At 35.9% G+C, this 20,975-nt stretch overlaps 6 protein-coding genes across 6 annotated transcripts; 3 read left to right on the forward strand and 3 right to left on the reverse strand.

Moving 5' to 3' along the window:
• Positions 1 to 863: 863 nt before the first annotated feature.
• Positions 864 to 2,553, reverse strand: LOC127433486 (heat shock protein 30-like). The gene has a single exon (XM_051685442.1). It carries the CDS (start codon positions 1,932 to 1,934, stop codon positions 1,347 to 1,349), a length of 588 nt encoding a protein of 195 aa, XP_051541402.1. The 5' UTR covers positions 1,935 to 2,553; the 3' UTR covers positions 864 to 1,346.
• Positions 2,554 to 3,549: 996 nt separating this feature from the next.
• LOC127433484 (heat shock protein 30-like) lies at positions 3,550 to 4,749 on the forward strand. Its single transcript, XM_051685440.1, has one exon. The coding sequence runs from the start codon at positions 3,679 to 3,681 to the stop codon at positions 4,264 to 4,266; it is 588 nt and encodes a 195-aa protein (XP_051541400.1). The 5' UTR covers positions 3,550 to 3,678; the 3' UTR covers positions 4,267 to 4,749.
• Positions 4,750 to 7,909: 3,160 nt separating this feature from the next.
• Positions 7,910 to 9,322, reverse strand: LOC127433488 (heat shock protein 30-like). The gene has a single exon (XM_051685444.1). It carries the CDS (start codon positions 8,687 to 8,689, stop codon positions 8,102 to 8,104), a length of 588 nt encoding a protein of 195 aa, XP_051541404.1. The 5' UTR covers positions 8,690 to 9,322; the 3' UTR covers positions 7,910 to 8,101.
• Positions 9,323 to 10,303: 981 nt separating this feature from the next.
• On the forward strand, positions 10,304 to 11,212 carry LOC127433487 (heat shock protein 30-like). The gene has a single exon (XM_051685443.1). The coding sequence runs from the start codon at positions 10,433 to 10,435 to the stop codon at positions 11,018 to 11,020; it is 588 nt and encodes a 195-aa protein (XP_051541403.1). The 5' UTR covers positions 10,304 to 10,432; the 3' UTR covers positions 11,021 to 11,212.
• Positions 11,213 to 14,371: 3,159 nt separating this feature from the next.
• LOC127433485 (heat shock protein 30-like) lies at positions 14,372 to 15,571 on the reverse strand. Its single transcript, XM_051685441.1, has one exon. It carries the CDS (start codon positions 15,440 to 15,442, stop codon positions 14,855 to 14,857), a length of 588 nt encoding a protein of 195 aa, XP_051541401.1. The 5' UTR covers positions 15,443 to 15,571; the 3' UTR covers positions 14,372 to 14,854.
• Positions 15,572 to 16,604: 1,033 nt separating this feature from the next.
• LOC127433489 (heat shock protein 30-like) lies at positions 16,605 to 17,816 on the forward strand. Its single transcript, XM_051685445.1, has one exon. The coding sequence runs from the start codon at positions 17,185 to 17,187 to the stop codon at positions 17,770 to 17,772; it is 588 nt and encodes a 195-aa protein (XP_051541405.1). The 5' UTR covers positions 16,605 to 17,184; the 3' UTR covers positions 17,773 to 17,816.
• Positions 17,817 to 20,975: the final 3,159 nt, after the last annotated feature.

Genomic DNA, 20,975 nt, shown 5'->3' on the forward strand with positions numbered 1-20,975 from the left:
TCATTCAGTTTGACCTTCACAGTTTGTGCAGCATATTTCAGTGATTTTTATATTTATTAACATACAGTTTTAGCCATTGTTCTCAATTTATTTATTGACCAGAGAGTTACAGAGGTAAATCATAACTGGACAAACAGCCTAAATGTCACATTTCCAATTTTGTTTTTGTTTTTATGCATTTTTTATTATTATTATTATTATTATTATTATTGTTATTATCTTACAAGTTTTGTAAAAATAATCAAATTTTACACATTTATGTATATATATATATATATATATATATATATATATATCTAAAAGAGTAGGCTAAAACAAACGAAAAAAGAAGAAAATGAATCACGTACTGTATATTGAATATAATAGCAGCACACAGTCCATTACAGTTCATCATGAGAACCTTAAAGTTTCTTGCAAATGGACAGTACTGTGCAAAAGGCTTAGGCACATTAGATGTTTCACGAAAATATTTGTGAATAAGATGGTTATTTTATATCTTTTGCTTTAGATGGTATGGCCCGTTAAAAGCATTGTGTGGTCACACCAAATATTGTTAAAGTATTTTATGTTTACTACACTTTGTGTGAAGTTAACTGATAAACAGAAAGATTAATGGCATTATTTTTGTAAATATCCTCATGCACGCACCTGAGCGCGTGTGTGTAAGTCCAAGCTGCCTGTTGGATATTTCAGACATTTGTTTAAATGTAGTGAGAATAAAAACAAGGAAATATTTAATTGTAAGTGTTTTTTAAATCTCATTTATGCAAAAATATATTGAATCATAAAAAATAAAATACAAATATGTGCAAATTGCTAAAGCAGAATGAAACAATATTGAATTAGGATTGATATAAAGTTCATCACATATATTGAATATAATAGCAGCACACAGTCCATTAGAAAGTGTGAGAAATGTTTATTAATTTGTTGTTCTTTTCTATGAAAATAATTATGAATTGTCCCAAAACTTTAAAGTTTCTTGCATATGTCTAAATATGTGCAATAACATTCATCATTATTGCCTAAACTGTTTTATTTTTAATGTTAATAAAGCATTTATAAAGGCAGCTATGAAAAACTAAAAGAAATGTAGGCTTGGTCAACTTGACAAAGAGTCTGATTGTGTATTTCTGACAGGTCAAACTGCCATGTGGATATTTCCAAACATTTGAATAAAAATGGAAATTTTATTTTAAGCACTGAACTTCTTAAGCATTTCTAATGGACAACAAAACAATATTGAAAGAAGATTGATTGATATAAAACTAAAGATAATCACATATATTGAATACAGTAGCAGCACACAGTCCATTAGAGATCATCAGGGCTTCTGCTCAGTGATTTCAGGATTGCTGATCAGTCTTGTGTATTTCAGTGCTGTTGTTTTCTGTCTTTACAGCTTCAGCGCAGTCAATGGGTACCATCCTCTCAGGTGCTTCAGATATCTGATTCACTGGTGCCCGTATGTAGAGCTTTCCATCAGTCATGGAGCAGGTGACTGTCTCGGGGTTCACTCCTTCAGGCAAATCAAACACCCGTCTGAACTCTTGCACTGTGTGAGAGTAGGAGCCTTTCCCATCCTCCTGCTGCTTTTCTGTCTTTCCACTGACCTGCAGCTTCCTGCCCACCTGTTTGACTGACAGTTCTTCTGGGGAAAATTCTTTAGTATCCAGCGTCAAAGCAAAGCCACTTTCTCCCTCTTTCTCCATCGTGCAGGTGACTGGGTAGATCTCCTCCGAGTGTGGCGTCTGCTGGATCTCCTTAAAGATCTTGTGCTGAAGTTTCTCCAGCTGCTCCAGGCTGCTCCTCACCTCCTGCAGTATGTCTGTGTGTCTGTAAAGAGGTGAGATCTGTGGCCACAGACTGTGCACTGGACAGTCAATTGGCATGATTGGGCTGAAGGAAGGCTGGAATCCATGCAGGCTCAACATTTTCACTGCAGGCTTTTGTGGTGTTGTTTTGCTGCTCAATCGCTCTGTCTCTCTTGTGGCGTCGTAAGTCTGTTAGATTTGACTCGAGAGCTGTGAGACGCTCAGCTTTATACTGAGTGTTCAGCAGCACCAGCAACTTCATGAACTTTCCAGGTTGTTCCACATTCCTCCACTGGGCCGCAGCAAAGAGAGAGTGGATGACGTCACTCCAGTCACTTTCTCTTTCTGAGAGATGAGGCATCAACAATCATCTACCCCACAAATATGTTGCTTTATAAGTTTACAGATGTTAGAAAAGTTAGAAAAGAGGGAGTTTTTGTTAAACCATAGAAGAATCATTGTCATTTATGATGGTCAAATTTTGTAGAAATTCTGGAAAGACTGTACATCTTTTTATTTGTCTAAGATCATTTAATTGTTATTTGTTAAAAACGTGATTTGTTATTTACAAAGTACTATAAACAACATTTGCAACGTAATTTTCATGGGCAACTTCTATATTCACAAATGTTGAATGTATAAATCTCTTCTATCTCAAGACTTTTTGTAGTGAGCTTGTCTCTTCAATACAATCTCCGAAATGAACCAATAATGTTGAAATTATGCCTATTGTTTACAATTATACAATGCCAAAAACAGATTGATAGTAAAAAAAAAAAAAAAAAAATTGATGTCTTTGGAGATACTTATTGCTGTCTGTTATTGATTTTTTTTTTCTTTGCTTATGTTCAGTAAAAAGATGAAGTATCAACATTGACTAAACTGACTTACCAGCCATAGCTATATTTATTTATTTACTTTATGAACAGTACTTGAATGTTGGAGGCTTTTCACATTGTATTGTTACACTGTATTTTAAATACAAATTTATTTTAAAATGATTTTGAAGATTCTGTAAGATGAGGGATCAATATCACAAAACAAACTCCCTTATTAGGAATACTAAATATATATATTAATTTATTTGTTCATTTTCTCATTTGATTTTTTTTTTTTTTTAAGTATTTGCATTTTTATTTTTTTATTTTATGAAGGCTAATCTTCTTGAAAGTTATGGTGGGCCAAATATCTCAAAATGAAAGCATTAAATAAATCGTTAATTTAAAGAATTAGAAATTTAAAACTATTAAACATTTAATGAATCATTAAATCAATAAATGTATTCCATGAATTGTATTTACTAGCTTTGCATGCATTTTAAACCTACCATTAGCTTTCAGCTGATTTTCATTTGCACAAGTTTTGCACTTTTCATTTTGTAAATTTTACACAAAGGTGTTTTTGAGTTTGTTGCGGTTGGTCGAAACAGCTCGTCAACAAACTCTCGTGAAAACTATGAACTTCACGTGAGTGTATCAAAGATTTATAAAGTGTTCGTAGCGCCATCACCATACAGAATCTTAAACAAATAATAAATATATATATATACATTTCAATCCTTATATTTTCTTTAATATGTAATAAATAAAAATAACAGAAATAAATACACAATTCTAATTATACCTGGTTAGGGAGTCAGAAATAGAAAGTGACTGGAGTGACGTCATCCACCCTCTCTTTGCTGCGGCCCAGTGGAGGAATGTGGAACAACCTGGAAAGTTCATGAAGTTGCTGGTGCTGCTGAACACTCAGTATAAAGCTGAGCGTCTCACAGCTCTCGAGTCAAATCTAACAGACTTACGACGCCACAAGAGAGACAGAGCGATTGAGCAGCAAAACAACACCACAAAAGCCTGCAGTGAAAATGTTGAGCCTGCATGGATTCCAGCCTTCCTTCAGCCCAATCATGCCAATTGACTGTCCAGTGCACAGTCTGTGGCCACAGATCTCACCTCTTTACAGACACACAGACATACTGCAGGAGGTGAGGAGCAGCCTGGAGCAGCTGGAGAAACTTCAGCACAAGATCTTTAAGGAGATCCAGCAGACGCCACACTCGGAGGAGATCTACCCAGTCACCTGCACGATGGAGAAAGAGGGAGAAAGTGGCTTTGCTTTGACGCTGGATACTAAAGAATTTTCCCCAGAAGAACTGTCAGTCAAACAGGTGGGCAGGAAGCTGCAGGTCAGTGGAAAGACAGAAAAGAAGCAGGAGGATGGGAAAGGCTCCTACTCTCACACAGTGCAAGAGTTCAGACGGGTGTTTGATTTGCCTGAAGGAGTGAACCCCGAGACAGTCACCTGCTCCATGACTGATGGAAAGCTCTACATACGGGCACCAGTGAATCAGATATCTGAAGCACCTGAGAGGATGGTACCCATTGACTGCGCTGAAGCTGTAAAGACAGAAAACAACAGCACTGAAATACACAAGACTGATCAGCAATCCTGAAATCACTGAGCAGAAGCCCTGATGATCTCTAATGGACTGTGTGCTGCTACTGTATTCAATATATGTGATTATCTTTAGTTTTATATCAATCAATCTTCTTTCAATATTGTTTTGTTGTCCATTAGAAATGCTTAAGAAGTTCAGTGCTTAAAATAAAATTTCCATTTTTATTCAAATGTTTGGAAATATCCACATGGCAGTTTGACCTGTCAGAAATACACAATCAGACTCTTTGTCAAGTTGACCAAGCCTACATTTCTTTTAGTTTTTCATAGCTGCCTTTATAAATGCTTTATTAACATTAAAAATAAAACAGTTTAGGCAATAATGATGAATGTTATTGCACATATTTAGACATATGCAAGAAACTTTAAAGTTTTGGGACAATTCATAATTATTTTCATAGAAAAGAACAACAAATTAATAAACATTTCTCACACTTTCTAATGGACTGTGTGCTGCTATTATATTCAATATATGTGATGAACTTTATATCAATCCTAATTCAATATTGTTTCATTCTGCTTTAGCAATTTGCACATATTTGTATTTTATTTTTTATGATTCAATATATTTTTGCATAAATGAGATTTAAAAAACACTTACAATTAAATATTTCCTTGTTTTTATTCTCACTACATTTAAACAAATGTCTGAAATATCCAACAGGCAGCTTGGACTTACACACACGCGCTCAGGTGCGTGCATGAGGATATTTACAAAAATAATGCCATTAATCTTTCTGTTTATCAGTTAACTTCACACAAAGTGTAGTAAACATAAAATACTTTAACAATATTTGGTGTGACCACACAATGCTTTTAACGGGCCATACCATCTAAAGCAAAAGATATAAAATAACCATCTTATTCACAAATATTTTCGTGAAACATCTAATGTGCCTAAGCCTTTTGCACAGTACTGTCCATTTGCAAGAAACTTTAAGGTTCTCATGATGAACTGTAATGGACTGTGTGCTGCTATTATATTCAATATACAGTACGTGATTCATTTTCTTCTTTTTTCGTTTGTTTTAGCCTACTCTTTTAGATATATATATATATATATATATATATATATATATATACATAAATGTGTAAAATTTGATTATTTTTACAAAACTTGTAAGATAATAACAATAATAATAATAATAATAATAATAATAAAAATGCATAAAAACAAAAACAAAATTGGAAATGTGACATTTAGGCTGTTTGTCCAGTTATGATTTACCTCTGTAACTCTCTGGTCAATAAATAAATTGAGAACAATGGCTAAAACTGTATGTTAATAAATATAAAAATCACTGAAATATGCTGCACAAACTGTGAAGGTCAAACTGAATGATCAGTAAACTTGGCTATACAGAGCACCAGGTGCTACACAGAATAGCACAACATTGGCAGACTTTCCTCACATCTAACTCAATACATGAAATAATTGTGTCTTTTTGTGGTGTTTAAGAAAACTAGTATCTAACCTACTTCCTCCTCATTACTTTGACATGTTCTCTATACTTAAATGTATGATTTAATTGAAAAAAGAAAATTACATTACTGTATGTTCACATTTCTTCTTCATTAAACGGTATAGCTGTCTTAGCGCCATCAAGAAAACTTTGAATGTATCACAATTAAGATGGTTTGACATTTTGATCTAACACACTGAAAAAAATTATGTGTTGGATTTATTTAAAATATATATGTAGCAATTTTGCATCATGCTTTTTAAGTAAGTTCAGCTTATGGTCATTTTATGTCAGCATAATTAGAAATCCTTTGTTAGATATACACAAATGTATCAGTTCACTCAACTTTATTAACTTAAAAAGATTGATTCCCCAAAGAAGTGCAGATAAAGCTGCACTTCAGCTACACACATTCACATAAGCATGCATAATTACATGGACTGATCAGGATCCAACTTCATAAAAAGGGAACACTAATCACCTTAAAGGTGACTTTTTTTTTAAATCCCCTTTTTCCCAATTTGGAACGACAAATTCCCATTACTTAGTAGGTCCTCGTGGTGGTGTGGTTATTCACTTCAATCCGGGTGGCGGAGGACAAGTCTCAGTTGCCTCCGCTTCTGAGACAGTCAATCCGCGCATCTTATCACGTGACTCGCTGTGCATGACACCGCGTAGACTCACGGCATGTGGAGGCTCATGCTACTCTCCGCGATCCACGCACAAATTTCCACGAGCCCCATTAAGAGCAAGAACCACTAATTGCGACCACGAGGAGGTTACCCCATGTGACTCTACCCTCCCCAGCAACTGGGCCAATTTGATTGCTTAGGAGACCTGGCTGGAGTCACTCAGCATGCCCTGGATTCCAACTCGCAACTCCAGGATCGGTAGTCAGCGTCAATACTCGCTGAGCAAACCAGGCCCCGATACCCTAAAGGTGACTTAAAACAAAACAACTAATTACAGTAAAATAACAGCAATAATACTAAAACAAGCTTAAATCTCTATGAATTCTTAATAACAGCTAATTAAAACCCCCAATGAGTTCCTTTTGACCAAACAAACTTGCTTAAATTATTCAAGCGCAACGGCTTATGGGTGTTCCCCACAACTTGATTGTTTGAGTTAGTAGTACTTAAAATCTTAATTTTATGTTTAGGCAATAATGATGAATGTTATTGTACATAATTAGACATATGCAAGAAACTTAGACACTGATCTAAGAATCCATACAGGATTTTAAAATAGTGACAGTTGGCGTCAAAGCATGATCTTGCTGCTTTTTATTCAGCATTACATATAATTGGGCCTGTGGGACATTGTTCACGTTTTTCACCTTAATGATTACTAGAAACTGGTTTCCAAACTTCTCTTCTAATTGACAGATTCATCCAAATCTGACAAGTGTCCTTAACGTGATAGTTCAACCATAAATTAATGTGGAACAACCTGTCATAATTTCCCGCCCTCATGTTGTTCCAAACCTGTGTGAATTTGTGTATTTTGTGGAACCCAAAAAAGATATTAGACTTTATGTTAGAGGCTGACAGTCTCAGTCACCATTCCCTTTTAAAATATGGAGGAAATGAACATGCAGTGACAGTGAATGGTGACTATAAGGCCAATGTTCTGTCTGACATCTCTTTAATTGTATTGCGTTGAAGAAAGTCATCTGGTTTGAAATAACACAAGGGTGTATGGTGACTATTTCCAATAATAATAATAATAGTGTATATACACTGTAATACATGTTAAATATGTATTATGTAATGGAATATTGGGGCTTAATCATCCATTTGTTTTATGTGGAAGTAACTAGTTACTCGCTACTTGAGTATTCTGTTAATTGGATACTTTCTTACTCTTACTTGAGTAGCTTTTTACATTACTACTTTTATTGAGTAATACTTTTTTTTTTTAAGTAATTGTACTTTTACTTGAGTAAAGGTTTTGGGTTCTTTACCCACCTCTGCTGTAAATATGAGTGACAACTACACACCAAATATTGATTTTGTTTTTGTTTACTACACTTTGTAGGAAGTTAATTGATAAGTCAAACTTATTCATGGGATTATTTTTGAAAGTGTGTGTTTGTCAGTTCAAGCTGTCATGTGGGTATTTCCAGACATTTGTTTAAATGTAGTGAGAATAAAAAACAAGGAATTATTTAATTGTAAGCATTTTTAAAATCTCATTTATTCAGAAACATATTGAATCGTGCAAAAAATGATGTGCATATTGCTAAAGGAGAATCAAACACTTGAAAGAAGATTGATTGATATAAAACTAAAGATAATCACATATATTGAATACAGTAGCAGCACACAGTCCATTAGAGATCATCAGGGCTTCTGCTCAGTGATTTCAGGATTGCTGATCAGTCTTGTGTATTTCAGTGCTGTTGTTTTCTGTCTTTACAGCTTCAGCGCAGTCAATGGGTACCATCCTCTCAGGTGCTTCAGATATCTGATTCACTGGTGCCCGTATGTAGAGCTTTCCATCAGTCATGGAGCAGGTGACTGTCTCGGGGTTCACTCCTTCAGGCAAATCAAACACCCGTCTGAACTCTTGCACTGTGTGAGAGTAGGAGCCTTTCCCATCCTCCTGCTGCTTTTCTGTCTTTCCACTGACCTGCAGCTTCCTGCCCACCTGTTTGACTGACAGTTCTTCTGGGGAAAATTCTTTAGTATCCAGCGTCAAAGCAAAGCCACTTTCTCCCTCTTTCTCCATCGTGCAGGTGACTGGGTAGATCTCCTCCGAGTGTGGCGTCTGCTGGATCTCCTTAAAGATCTTGTGCTGAAGTTTCTCCAGCTGCTCCAGGCTGCTCCTCACCTCCTGCAGTATGTCTGTGTGTCTGTAAAGAGGTGAGATCTGTGGCCACAGACTGTGCACTGGACAGTCAATTGGCATGATTGGGCTGAAGGAAGGCTGGAATCCATGCAGGCTCAACATTTTCACTGCAGGCTTTTGTGGTGTTGTTTTGCTGCTCAATCGCTCTGTCTCTCTTGTGGCGTCGTAAGCCTGTTAGATTTGACTCGAGAACTGTGAGACGCTCAGCTTTATACTGAGTGTTCAGCAGCACCAGCAACTTCATGAACTTTCCAGGTTGTTCCACATTCCTCCACTGGGCCGCAGCAAAGAGAGAGTGGATGACGTCACTCCAGTCACTTTCTCTTTCTGAGAGATGAGGCATCAACAATCATCTACCCCACAAATATGTTGCTTTATAAGTTTACAGATGTTAGAAAAGTTAGAAAAGAGGGAGTTTTTGTTAAACCATAGAAGAATCATTGTCATTTATGATGGTCAAATTTTGTAGAAATTCTGGAAAGACTGTACATCTTTTTATTTGTCTAAGATCATTTAATTGTTATTTGTTAAAAACGTGATTTGTTATTTACAAAGTACTATAAACAACATTTGCAACGTAATTTTCATGGGCAACTTCTATATTCACAAATGTTGAATGTATAAATCTCTTCTATCTCAAGACTTTTTGTAGTGAGCTTGTCTCTTCAATACAATCTCCGAAATGAACCAATAATGTTGAAATTATGCCTATTGTTTACAATTATACAATGCCAAAAACAGATTGATAGTAAAAAAAATAAAAAAAAATTGATGTCTTTGGAGATACTTATTGCTGTCTGTTATTGATTTTTTTTTTTCTTTGCTTATGTTCAGTAAAAAGATGAAGTATCAACATTGACTAAACTGACTTACCAGCCATAGCTATATTTATTTATTTACTTTATGAACAGTACTTGAATGTTGGAGGCTTTTCACATTGTATTGTTACACTGTATTTTAAATACAAATTTATTTTAAAATGATTTTGAAGATTCTGTAAGATGAGGGATCAATATCACAAAACAAACTCCCTTATTAGGAATACTAAATATATATATTAATTTATTTGTTCATTTTCTCATTTGATTTTTTTTTTTTTTAAGTATTTGCATTTTTATTTTTTTATTTTATGAAGGCTAATCTTCTTGAAAGTTATGGTGGGCCAAATATCTCAAAATGAAAGCATTAAATAAATCGTTAATTTAAAGAATTAGAAATTTAAAACTATTAAACATTTAATGAATCATTAAATCAATAAATGTATTCCATGAATTGTATTTACTAGCTTTGCATGCATTTTAAACCTACCATTAGCTTTCAGCTGATTTTCATTTGCACAAGTTTTGCACTTTTCATTTTGTAAATTTTACACAAAGGTGTTTTTGAGTTTGTTGCGGTTGGTCGAAACAGCTCGTCAACAAACTCTCGTGAAAACTATGAACTTCACGTGAGTGTATCAAAGATTTAAAAAGTGTTCGTAGCGCCATCACCATACAGAATCTTAAACAAATAATAAATATATATATATACATTTCAATCCTTATATTTTCTTTAATATGTAATAAATAAAAATAACAGAAATAAATACACAATTCTAATTATACCTGGTTAGGGAGTCAGAAATAGAAAGTGACTGGAGTGACGTCATCCACCCTCTCTTTGCTGCGGCCCAGTGGAGGAATGTGGAACAACCTGGAAAGTTCATGAAGTTGCTGGTGCTGCTGAACACTCAGTATAAAGCTGAGCGTCTCACAGCTCTCGAGTCAAATCTAACAGACTTACGACGCCACAAGAGAGACAGAGCGATTGAGCAGCAAAACAACACCACAAAAGCCTGCAGTGAAAATGTTGAGCCTGCATGGATTCCAGCCTTCCTTCAGCCCAATCATGCCAATTGACTGTCCAGTGCACAGTCTGTGGCCACAGATCTCACCTCTTTACAGACACACAGACATACTGCAGGAGGTGAGGAGCAGCCTGGAGCAGCTGGAGAAACTTCAGCACAAGATCTTTAAGGAGATCCAGCAGACGCCACACTCGGAGGAGATCTACCCAGTCACCTGCACGATGGAGAAAGAGGGAGAAAGTGGCTTTGCTTTGACGCTGGATACTAAAGAATTTTCCCCAGAAGAACTGTCAGTCAAACAGGTGGGCAGGAAGCTGCAGGTCAGTGGAAAGACAGAAAAGAAGCAGGAGGATGGGAAAGGCTCCTACTCTCACACAGTGCAAGAGTTCAGACGGGTGTTTGATTTGCCTGAAGGAGTGAACCCCGAGACAGTCACCTGCTCCATGACTGATGGAAAGCTCTACATACGGGCACCAGTGAATCAGATATCTGAAGCACCTGAGAGGATGGTACCCATTGACTGCGCTGAAGCTGTAAAGACAGAAAACAACAGCACTGAAATACACAAGACTGATCAGCAATCCTGAAATCACTGAGCAGAAGCCCTGATGATCTCTAATGGACTGTGTGCTGCTACTGTATTCAATATATGTGATTATCTTTAGTTTTATATCAATCAATCTTCTTTCAAGTGTTTGATTCTCCTTTAGCAATATGCACATCATTTTTTGCACGATTCAATATGTTTCTGAATAAATGAGATTTTAAAAATGCTTACAATTAAATAATTCCTTGTTTTTTATTCTCACTACATTTAAACAAATGTCTGGAAATACCCACATGACAGCTTGAACTGACAAACACACACTTTCAAAAATAATCCCATGAATAAGTTTGACTTATCAATTAACTTCCTACAAAGTGTAGTAAACAAAAAACAAAATCAATATTTGGTGTGTAGTTGTCACTCATATTTACAGCAGAGGTGGGTAAAGAACCCAAAACCTTTACTCAAGTAAAAGTACAATTACTTAAAAAAAAAAAAGTATTACTCAATAAAAGTAGTAATGTAAAAAGCTACTCAAGTAAGAGTAAGAAAGTATCCAATTAACAGAATACTCAAGTAGCGAGTAACTAGTTACTTCCACATAAAACAAATGGATGATTAAGCCCCAATATTCCATTACATAATACATATTTAACATGTATTACAGTGTATATACACTATTATTATTATTATTGGAAATAGTCACCATACACCCTTGTGTTATTTCAAACCAGATGACTTTCTTCAACGCAATACAATTAAAGAGATGTCAGACAGAACATTGGCCTTATAGTCACCATTCACTGTCACTGCATGTTCATTTCCTCCATATTTTAAAAGGGAATGGTGACTGAGACTGTCAGCCTCTAACATAAAGTCTAATATCTTTTTTGGGTTCCACAAAATACACAAATTCACACAGGTTTGGAGCAACATGAGGGCGGGAAATTATGACAGGTTGTTCCACATTAATTTATGGTTGAACTATCACGTTAAGGACACTTGTCAGATTTGGATGAATCTGTCAATTAGAAGAGAAGTTTGGAAACCAGTTTCTAGTAATCATTAAGGTGAAAAACGTGAACAATGTCCCACAGGCCCAATTATATGTAATGCTGAATAAAAAGCAGCAAGATCATGCTTTGACGCCAACTGTCACTATTTTAAAATCCTGTATGGATTCTTAGATCAGTGTCTAAGTTTCTTGCATATGTCTAATTATGTACAATAACATTCATCATTATTGCCTAAACATAAAATTAAGATTTTAAGTACTACTAACTCAAACAATCAAGTTGTGGGGAACACCCATAAGCCGTTGCGCTTGAATAATTTAAGCAAGTTTGTTTGGTCAAAAGGAACTCATTGGGGGTTTTAATTAGCTGTTATTAAGAATTCATAGAGATTTAAGCTTGTTTTAGTATTATTGCTGTTATTTTACTGTAATTAGTTGTTTTGTTTTAAGTCACCTTTAGGGTATCGGGGCCTGGTTTGCTCAGCGAGTATTGACGCTGACTACCGATCCTGGAGTTGCGAGTTGGAATCCAGGGCATGCTGAGTGACTCCAGCCAGGTCTCCTAAGCAATCAAATTGGCCCAGTTGCTGGGGAGGGTAGAGTCACATGGGGTAACCTCCTCGTGGTCGCAATTAGTGGTTCTTGCTCTTAATGGGGCTCGTGGAAATTTGTGCGTGGATCGCGGAGAGTAGCATGAGCCTCCACATGCCGTGAGTCTACGCGGTGTCATGCACAGCGAGTCACGTGATAAGATGCGCGGATTGACTGTCTCAGAAGCGGAGGCAACTGAGACTTGTCCTCCGCCACCCGGATTGAAGTGAATAACCACACCACCACGAGGACCTACTAAGTAATGGGAATTTGTCGTTCCAAATTGGGAAAAAGGGGATTTAAAAAAAAAAGTCACCTTTAAGGTGATTAGTGTTCCCTTTTTATGAAGTTGGATCCTGATCAGTCCATGTAATTATGCATGCTTATGTGAATGTGTGTAGCTGAAGTGCAGCTTTATCTGCACTTCTTTGGGGAATCAATCTTTTTAAGTTAATAAAGTTGAGTGAACTGATACATTTGTGTATATCTAACAAAGGATTTCTAATTATGCTGACATAAAATGACCATAAGCTGAACTTACTTAAAAAGCGTGATGCAAAATTGCTACATATATATTTTAAATAAATCCAACACATAATTTTTTTCAGTGTGTTAGATCAAAATGTCAAACCATCTTAATTGTGATACATTCAAAGTTTTCTTGATGGCGCTAAGACAGCTATACCGTTTAATGAAGAAGAAATGTGAACATACAGTAATGTAATTTTCTTTTTTCAATTAAATCATACATTTAAGTATAGAGAACATGTCAAAGTAATGAGGAGGAAGTAGGTTAGATACTAGTTTTCTTAAACACCACAAAAAGACACAATTATTTCATGTATTGAGTTAGATGTGAGGAAAGTCTGCCAATGTTGTGCTATTCTGTGTAGCACCTGGTGCTCTGTATAGCCAAGTTTACTGATCATTCAGTTTGACCTTCACAGTTTGTGCAGCATATTTCAGTGATTTTTATATTTATTAACATACAGTTTTAGCCATTGTTCTCAATTTATTTATTGACCAGAGAGTTACAGAGGTAAATCATAACTGGACAAACAGCCTAAATGTCACATTTCCAATTTTGTTTTTGTTTTTATGCATTTTTATTATTATTATTATTATTATTATTATTGTTATTATCTTACAAGTTTTGTAAAAATAATCAAATTTTACACATTTATGTATATATATATATATATATATATATATATATATCTAAAAGAGTAGGCTAAAACAAACGAAAAAAGAAGAAAATGAATCACGTACTGTATATTGAATATAATAGCAGCACACAGTCCATTACAGTTCATCATGAGAACCTTAAAGTTTCTTGCAAATGGACAGTACTGTGCAAAAGGCTTAGGCACATTAGATGTTTCACGAAAATATTTGTGAATAAGATGGTTATTTTATATCTTTTGCTTTAGATGGTATGGCCCGTTAAAAGCATTGTGTGGTCACACCAAATATTGTTAAAGTATTTTATGTTTACTACACTTTGTGTGAAGTTAACTGATAAACAGAAAGATTAATGGCATTATTTTTGTAAATATCCTCATGCACGCACCTGAGCGCGTGTGTGTAAGTCCAAGCTGCCTGTTGGATATTTCAGACATTTGTTTAAATGTAGTGAGAATAAAAACAAGGAAATATTTAATTGTAAGTGTTTTTTAAATCTCATTTATGCAAAAATATATTGAATCATAAAAAATAAAATACAAATATGTGCAAATTGCTAAAGCAGAATGAAACAATATTGAATTAGGATTGATATAAAGTTCATCACATATATTGAATATAATAGCAGCACACAGTCCATTAGAAAGTGTGAGAAATGTTTATTAATTTGTTGTTCTTTTCTATGAAAATAATTATGAATTGTCCCAAAACTTTAAAGTTTCTTGCATATGTCTAAATATGTGCAATAACATTCATCATTATTGCCTAAACTGTTTTATTTTTAATGTTAATAAAGCATTTATAAAGGCAGCTATGAAAAACTAAAAGAAATGTAGGCTTGGTCAACTTGACAAAGAGTCTGATTGTGTATTTCTGACAGGTCAAACTGCCATGTGGATATTTCCAAACATTTGAATAAAAATGGAAATTTTATTTTAAGCACTGAACTTCTTAAGCATTTCTAATGGACAACAAAACAATATTGAAAGAAGATTGATTGATATAAAACTAAAGATAATCACATATATTGAATACAGTAGCAGCACACAGTCCATTAGAGATCATCAGGGCTTCTGCTCAGTGATTTCAGGATTGCTGATCAGTCTTGTGTATTTCAGTGCTGTTGTTTTCTGTCTTTACAGCTTCAGCGCAGTCAATGGGTACCATCCTCTCAGGTGCTTCAGATATCTGATTCACTGGTGCCCGTATGTAGAGCTTTCCATCAGTCATGGAGCAGGTGACTGTCTCGGGGTTCACTCCTTCAGGCAAATCAAACACCCGTCTGAACTCTTGCACTGTGTGAGAGTAGGAGCCTTTCCCATCCTCCTGCTTCTTTTCTGTCTTTCCACTGACCTGCAGCTTCCTGCCCACCTGTTTGACTGACAGTTCTTCTGGGGAAAATTCTTTAGTATCCAGCGTCAAAGCAAAGCCACTTTCTCCCTCTTTCTCCATCGTGCAGGTGACTGGGTAGATCTCCTCCGAGTGTGGCGTCTGCTGGATCTCCTTAAAGATCTTGTGCTGAAGTTTCTCCAGCTGCTCCAGGCTGCTCCTCACCTCCTGCAGTATGTCTGTGTGTCTGTAAAGAGGTGAGATCTGTGGCCACAGACTGTGCACTGGACAGTCAATTGGCATGATTGGGCTGAAGGAAGGCTGGAATCCATGCAGGCTCAACATTTTCACTGCAGGCTTTTGTGGTGTTGTTTTGCTGCTCAATCGCTCTGTCTCTCTTGTGGCGTCGTAAGTCTGTTAGATTTGACTCGAGAGCTGTGAGACGCTCAGCTTTATACTGAGTGTTCAGCAGCACCAGCAACTTCATGAACTTTCCAGGTTGTTCCACATTCCTCCACTGGGCCGCAGCAAAGAGAGGGTGGATGACGTCACTCCAGTCACTTTCTATTTCTGACTCCCTAACCAGGTATAATTAGAATTGTGTATTTATTTCTGTTATTTTTATTTATTACATATTAAAGAAAATATAAGGATTGAAATGTATATATATATATTTATTATTTGTTTAAGATTCTGTATGGTGATGGCGCTACGAACACTTTTTAAATCTTTGATACACTCACGTGAAGTTCATAGTTTTCACGAGAGTTTGTTGACGAGCTGTTTCGACCAACCGCAACAAACTCAAAAACACCTTTGTGTAAAATTTACAAAATGAAAAGTGCAAAACTTGTGCAAATGAAAATCAGCTGAAAGCTAATGGTAGGTTTAAAATGCATGCAAAGCTAGTAAATACAATTCATGGAATACATTTATTGATTTAATGATTCATTAAATGTTTAATAGTTTTAAATTTCTAATTCTTTAAATTAACGATTTATTTAATGCTTTCATTTTGAGATATTTGGCCCACCATAACTTTCAAGAAGATTAGCCTTCATAAAATAAAAAAATAAAAATGCAAATACTTAAAAAAAAAAAAATCAAATGAGAAAATGAACAAATAAATTAATATATATATTTAGTATTCCTAATAAGGGAGTTTGTTTTGTGATATTGATCCCTCATCTTACAGAATCTTCAAAATCATTTTAAAATAAATTTGTATTTAAAATACAGTTTAACAATACAATGTGAAAAGCCTCCAACATTCAAGTACTGTTCATAAAGTAAATAAATAAATATAGCTATGGCTGGTAAGTCAGTTTAGTCAATGTTGATACTTCATCTTTTTACTGAACATAAGCAAAGAAAAAAAAAAATCAATAACAGACAGCAATAAGTATCTCCAAAGACATCAATTTTTTTTTTTTTTTTTTACTATCAATCTGTTTTTGGCATTGTATAATTGTAAACAATAGGCATAATTTCAACATTATTGGTTCATTTCGGAGATTGTATTGAAGAGACAAGCTCACTACAAAAAGTCTTGAGATAGAAGAGATTTATACATTCAACATTTGTGAATATAGAAGTTGCCCATGAAAATTACGTTGCAAATGTTGTTTATAGTACTTTGTAAATAACAAATCACGTTTTTAACAAATAACAATTAAATGATCTTAGACAAATAAAAAGATGTACAGTCTTTCCAGAATTTCTACAAAATTTGACCATCATAAATGACAATGATTCTTCTATGGTTTAACAAAAACTCCCTCTTTTCTAACTTTTCTAACATCTGTAAACTTATAAAGCAACATATTTGTGGGGTAGATGATTGTTGATGCCTCATCTCTCAGAAAGAGAAAGTGACTGGAGTGACGTCATCCACTCTCTCTTTGCTGCGGCCCAGTGGAGGAATGTGGAACAACCTGGAAAGTTCATGAAGTTGCTGGTGCTGCTGAACACTCAGTATAAAGCTGAGCGTCTCACAGTTCTCGAGTCAAATCTAACAGGCTTACGACGCCACAAGAGAGACAGAGCGATTGAGCAGCAAAACAACACCACAAAAGCCTGCAGTGAAAATGTTGAGCCTGCATGGATTCCAGCCTTCCTTCAGCCCAATCATGCCAATTGACTGTCCAGTGCACAGTCTGTGGCCACAGATCTCACCTCTTTACAGACACACAGACATACTGCAGGAGGTGAGGAGCAGCCTGGAGCAGCTGGAGAAACTTCAGCACAAGATCTTTAAGGAGATCCAGCAGACGCCACACTCGGAGGAGATCTACCCAGTCACCTGCACGATGGAGAAAGAGGGAGAAAGTGGCTTTGCTTTGACGCTGGATACTAAAGAATTTTCCCCAGAAGAACTGTCAGTCAAACAGGTGGGCAGGAAGCTGCAGGTCAGTGGAAAGACAGAAAAGCAGCAGGAGGATGGGAAAGGCTCCTACTCTCACACAGTGCAAGAGTTCAGACGGGTGTTTGATTTGCCTGAAGGAGTGAACCCCGAGACAGTCACCTGCTCCATGACTGATGGAAAGCTCTACATACGGGCACCAGTGAATCAGATATCTGAAGCACCTGAGAGGATGGTACCCATTGACTGCGCTGAAGCTGTAAAGACAGAAAACAACAGCACTGAAATACACAAGACTGATCAGCAATCCTGAAATCACTGAGCAGAAGCCCTGATGATCTCTAATGGACTGTGTGCTGCTACTGTATTCAATATATGTGATTATTTTTAGTTTTATATCAATCAATCTTCTTTCAAGTGTTTGATTCTCCTTTAGCAATATGCACATCATTTTTTGCACGATTCAATATGTTTCTGAATAAATGAGATTTTAAAAATGCTTACAATTAAATAATTCCTTGTTTTTTATTCTCACTACATTTAAACAAATGTCTGGAAATACCCACATGACAGCTTGAACTGACAAACACACACTTTCAAAAATAATCCCATGAATAAGTTTGACTTATCAATTAACTTCCTACAAAGTGTAGTAAACAAAAACAAAATCAATATTTGGTGTGTAGTTGTCACTCATATTTACAGCAGAGGTGGGTAAAGAACCCAAAACCTTTACTCAAGTAAAAGTACAATTACTTAAAAAAAAAAAAGTATTACTCAAGTAAAAGTAGTAATGTAAAAAGCTACTCAAGTAAGAGTAAGAAAGTATCCAATTAATAGAATACTCAAGTAGCGAGTAACTAGTTACTTCCACATAAAACAAATGGATGATTAAGCCCCAATATTCCATTACATAATACATATTTAACATGTATTACAGTGTATATACACTATTATTATTATTATTGGAAATAGTCACCATACACTCTTGTGTTATTTCAAACCAGATGACTTTCTTCAACGCAATACAATTAAAGAGATGTCAGACAGAACATTGGCCTTATAGTCACCATTCACTGTCACTGCATGTTCATTTCCTCCATATTTTAAAAGGGAATGGTGACTGAGACTGTCAGCCTCTAACATAAAGTCTAATATCTTTTTTGGGTTCCACAAAATACACAAATTCACACAGGTTTGGAGCAACATGAGGGCGGGAAATTATGACAGGTTGTTCCACATTAATTTATGGTTGAACTATCACGTTAAGGACACTTGTCAGATTTGGATGAATCTGTCAATTAGAAGAGAAGTTTGGAAACCAGTTTCTAGTAATCATTAAGGTGAAAAACGTGAACAATGTCCCACAGGCCCAATTATATGTAATGCTGAATAAAAAGCAGCAAGATCATGCTTTGACGCCAACTGTCACTATTTTAAAATCTTGTATGGATTCTTAGATCGGAGTCTAAAGAATTGATCATTAGTTCTGTACAATAAAGGGTAAATTACACCTTATCTCGGTTTGAAATCGTATTAGGCTTATTTAAAGCAGAGTTCGAGAAAATAAACAGAAATGCTGCGCAGGCACAGACATATTGTCAGCTCGTGCTCCAGAAGAAAGAGCACACGATCCACAAAGCACAAGACATTTTACACTTCACGCAGAGATTTACATGGATTTAGGAACTGATATTTTAAAAATAATTATAAAATCACACATTTAAGAGGTCATAAGAGCCCATATAGTTACATAGTCACCCTGAACATAGACAAGGTATCAGAAGTCACCAAAACTTACCGCGCTGCAATTTTAATCTTGAAAGATCCGCTTGTCTTGGTGTAAACTGAAGGCACTGCATGACAAAACTACTCTTCATGGTGTGGAGCGAAGAAAGTGTTTATTTGGCGTGCTTGCTGCAGCAATGGACTGGACTCCAGTGACCGAGCGCAGCTGTGAAGTTCTGTTGTCAAAAGTCCCTTTCAACCCCCCCCAATTATAAAACTTACACTTACCAAATTAAAACCATTAAATGTAACGACAGGAGCGTCACCCATTGTAACGAAGCACACTTTTACATTAGTGTTTCTTAAGAGTGAAGTTCCCACCTTTTATTTAAAGGTAAAATTCTTCCAAAAAAGTTAATGTAGTGCACTTTCAGTGGTGGGTACGTCACTCTAAAATTAGATCTTCTACAGTGCAATTAGATTACTGTACTACTTACTGTCTGAGAAGTATAGAATTGCATTACTTATTACTTTCTACTAACCATTGTCAACCTCGACCAGATGAAGACATAAGGCTAGTGTAATGACACCAACACGGGAGCGGAGATTAACCCAGATGCGGGAGTTTATTGCACTGAACACAGGAAAAGCAAAATCAATGTGAGGCCAGTATTCAGGTAAGATACCAAGTCTCTGAACAGTCTTCGGTCATACAGTGAACTAAAGGCAGAAGGCACAGATCCACAAATGGTTAATTCCAAACCAACACGTGCCCAAACAGGTAAAACTTCAGACAGGGTCAAAGGAGAGTCACTTTCATAAAGTGGGGAGTAAGTTTGTATACATCAAGACAAAGTACGTTCAGAGTTCTCGGTCACGTTTTTAGCACATTCAGAGAGGTTTGTTGTATAACAGGCAAGTTTCAAACAGGTGAGAAGATACGCAGTAAACTCAGGTTTCACAAAGTCACTTATCTTGCACGTCTGGAGCAGATCGTTGACAAACAGGTGAGGTTAATACAGGTGAGCAGGTATGCCATATTTTCAGTCACTTATCTTGTATATCCAAAACAGATAATTGACAATCAGGTAAGCAATAATCAGGTAAGCAATAATCAGGTAAGCAATAATCAGGTAAGCAATAATCAGGTAAGCAATAATCAGGTAAGCAATAATCAGGTAAGCAATAATCAGGTAAGCAATAATCCACTGCAGCAGCACGACGAAGAAGTCCAAGGTACCTACAACAATGCCAGGCACTGACTGAGTGTGAGTGTGGGGTTTAAGTGCAGGTCCAAAGGAGATGATAATGAACTGCAGGTGTGCCTGATTAACACTCAGGCAGTGAGAGCGGGTGACTGACGGTGAGGGAGATCCCAGTGCACTCGTGACAGACAGGGTTGGGGAGTAATGAAATACATGTAACGGGATTACGTATTTAAAATACAAAATATAAGTAACTGTATTCCACTACAATTACAATTTAAATAATTAATAATTAGAATACAGTTACATTCAAAAAGTATTTTGATTACTGAAGAGATTACTTTGCATTTTATTGTCATTTGTTTCATTTAATATTTAGTCCTTTCAGATGGAAAACATTTATGCATATAAATGATGCGATCCAAAGTGCATTTGAACAGCGGTGAAACACTTTCTTATGATGTGCTACATTCATACGAGCAGACAGAGAAGTTTGAAGTAAGTTTGGAGCAGAAGAAATAGAAATAAACCTTGTGTAAATTGCCAGCTTTACGCTAAGATAAAATGCAATTTCTAGCCATTT

Source organism: Myxocyprinus asiaticus, chromosome 43 (assembly GCF_019703515.2).
Source record: "Myxocyprinus asiaticus isolate MX2 ecotype Aquarium Trade chromosome 43, UBuf_Myxa_2, whole genome shotgun sequence".
Classification (NCBI taxonomy): Eukaryota; Metazoa; Chordata; class Actinopteri; order Cypriniformes; family Catostomidae; genus Myxocyprinus; species Myxocyprinus asiaticus.

Bases quoted from the DNA above. Each gene is read 5' to 3' on its own strand.
- LOC127433489 (XM_051685445.1), top strand. From the start codon at position 17,185: ATGTTGAGCCTGCATGGATTCCAGCCTTCCTTCAGCCCAATCATGCCA.
- LOC127433488 (XM_051685444.1), bottom strand. From the start codon at position 8,689: ATGTTGAGCCTGCATGGATTCCAGCCTTCCTTCAGCCCAATCATGCCA.
- LOC127433487 (XM_051685443.1), top strand. From the start codon at position 10,433: ATGTTGAGCCTGCATGGATTCCAGCCTTCCTTCAGCCCAATCATGCCA.
- LOC127433486 (XM_051685442.1), bottom strand. From the start codon at position 1,934: ATGTTGAGCCTGCATGGATTCCAGCCTTCCTTCAGCCCAATCATGCCA.
- LOC127433484 (XM_051685440.1), top strand. From the start codon at position 3,679: ATGTTGAGCCTGCATGGATTCCAGCCTTCCTTCAGCCCAATCATGCCA.
- LOC127433485 (XM_051685441.1), bottom strand. From the start codon at position 15,442: ATGTTGAGCCTGCATGGATTCCAGCCTTCCTTCAGCCCAATCATGCCA.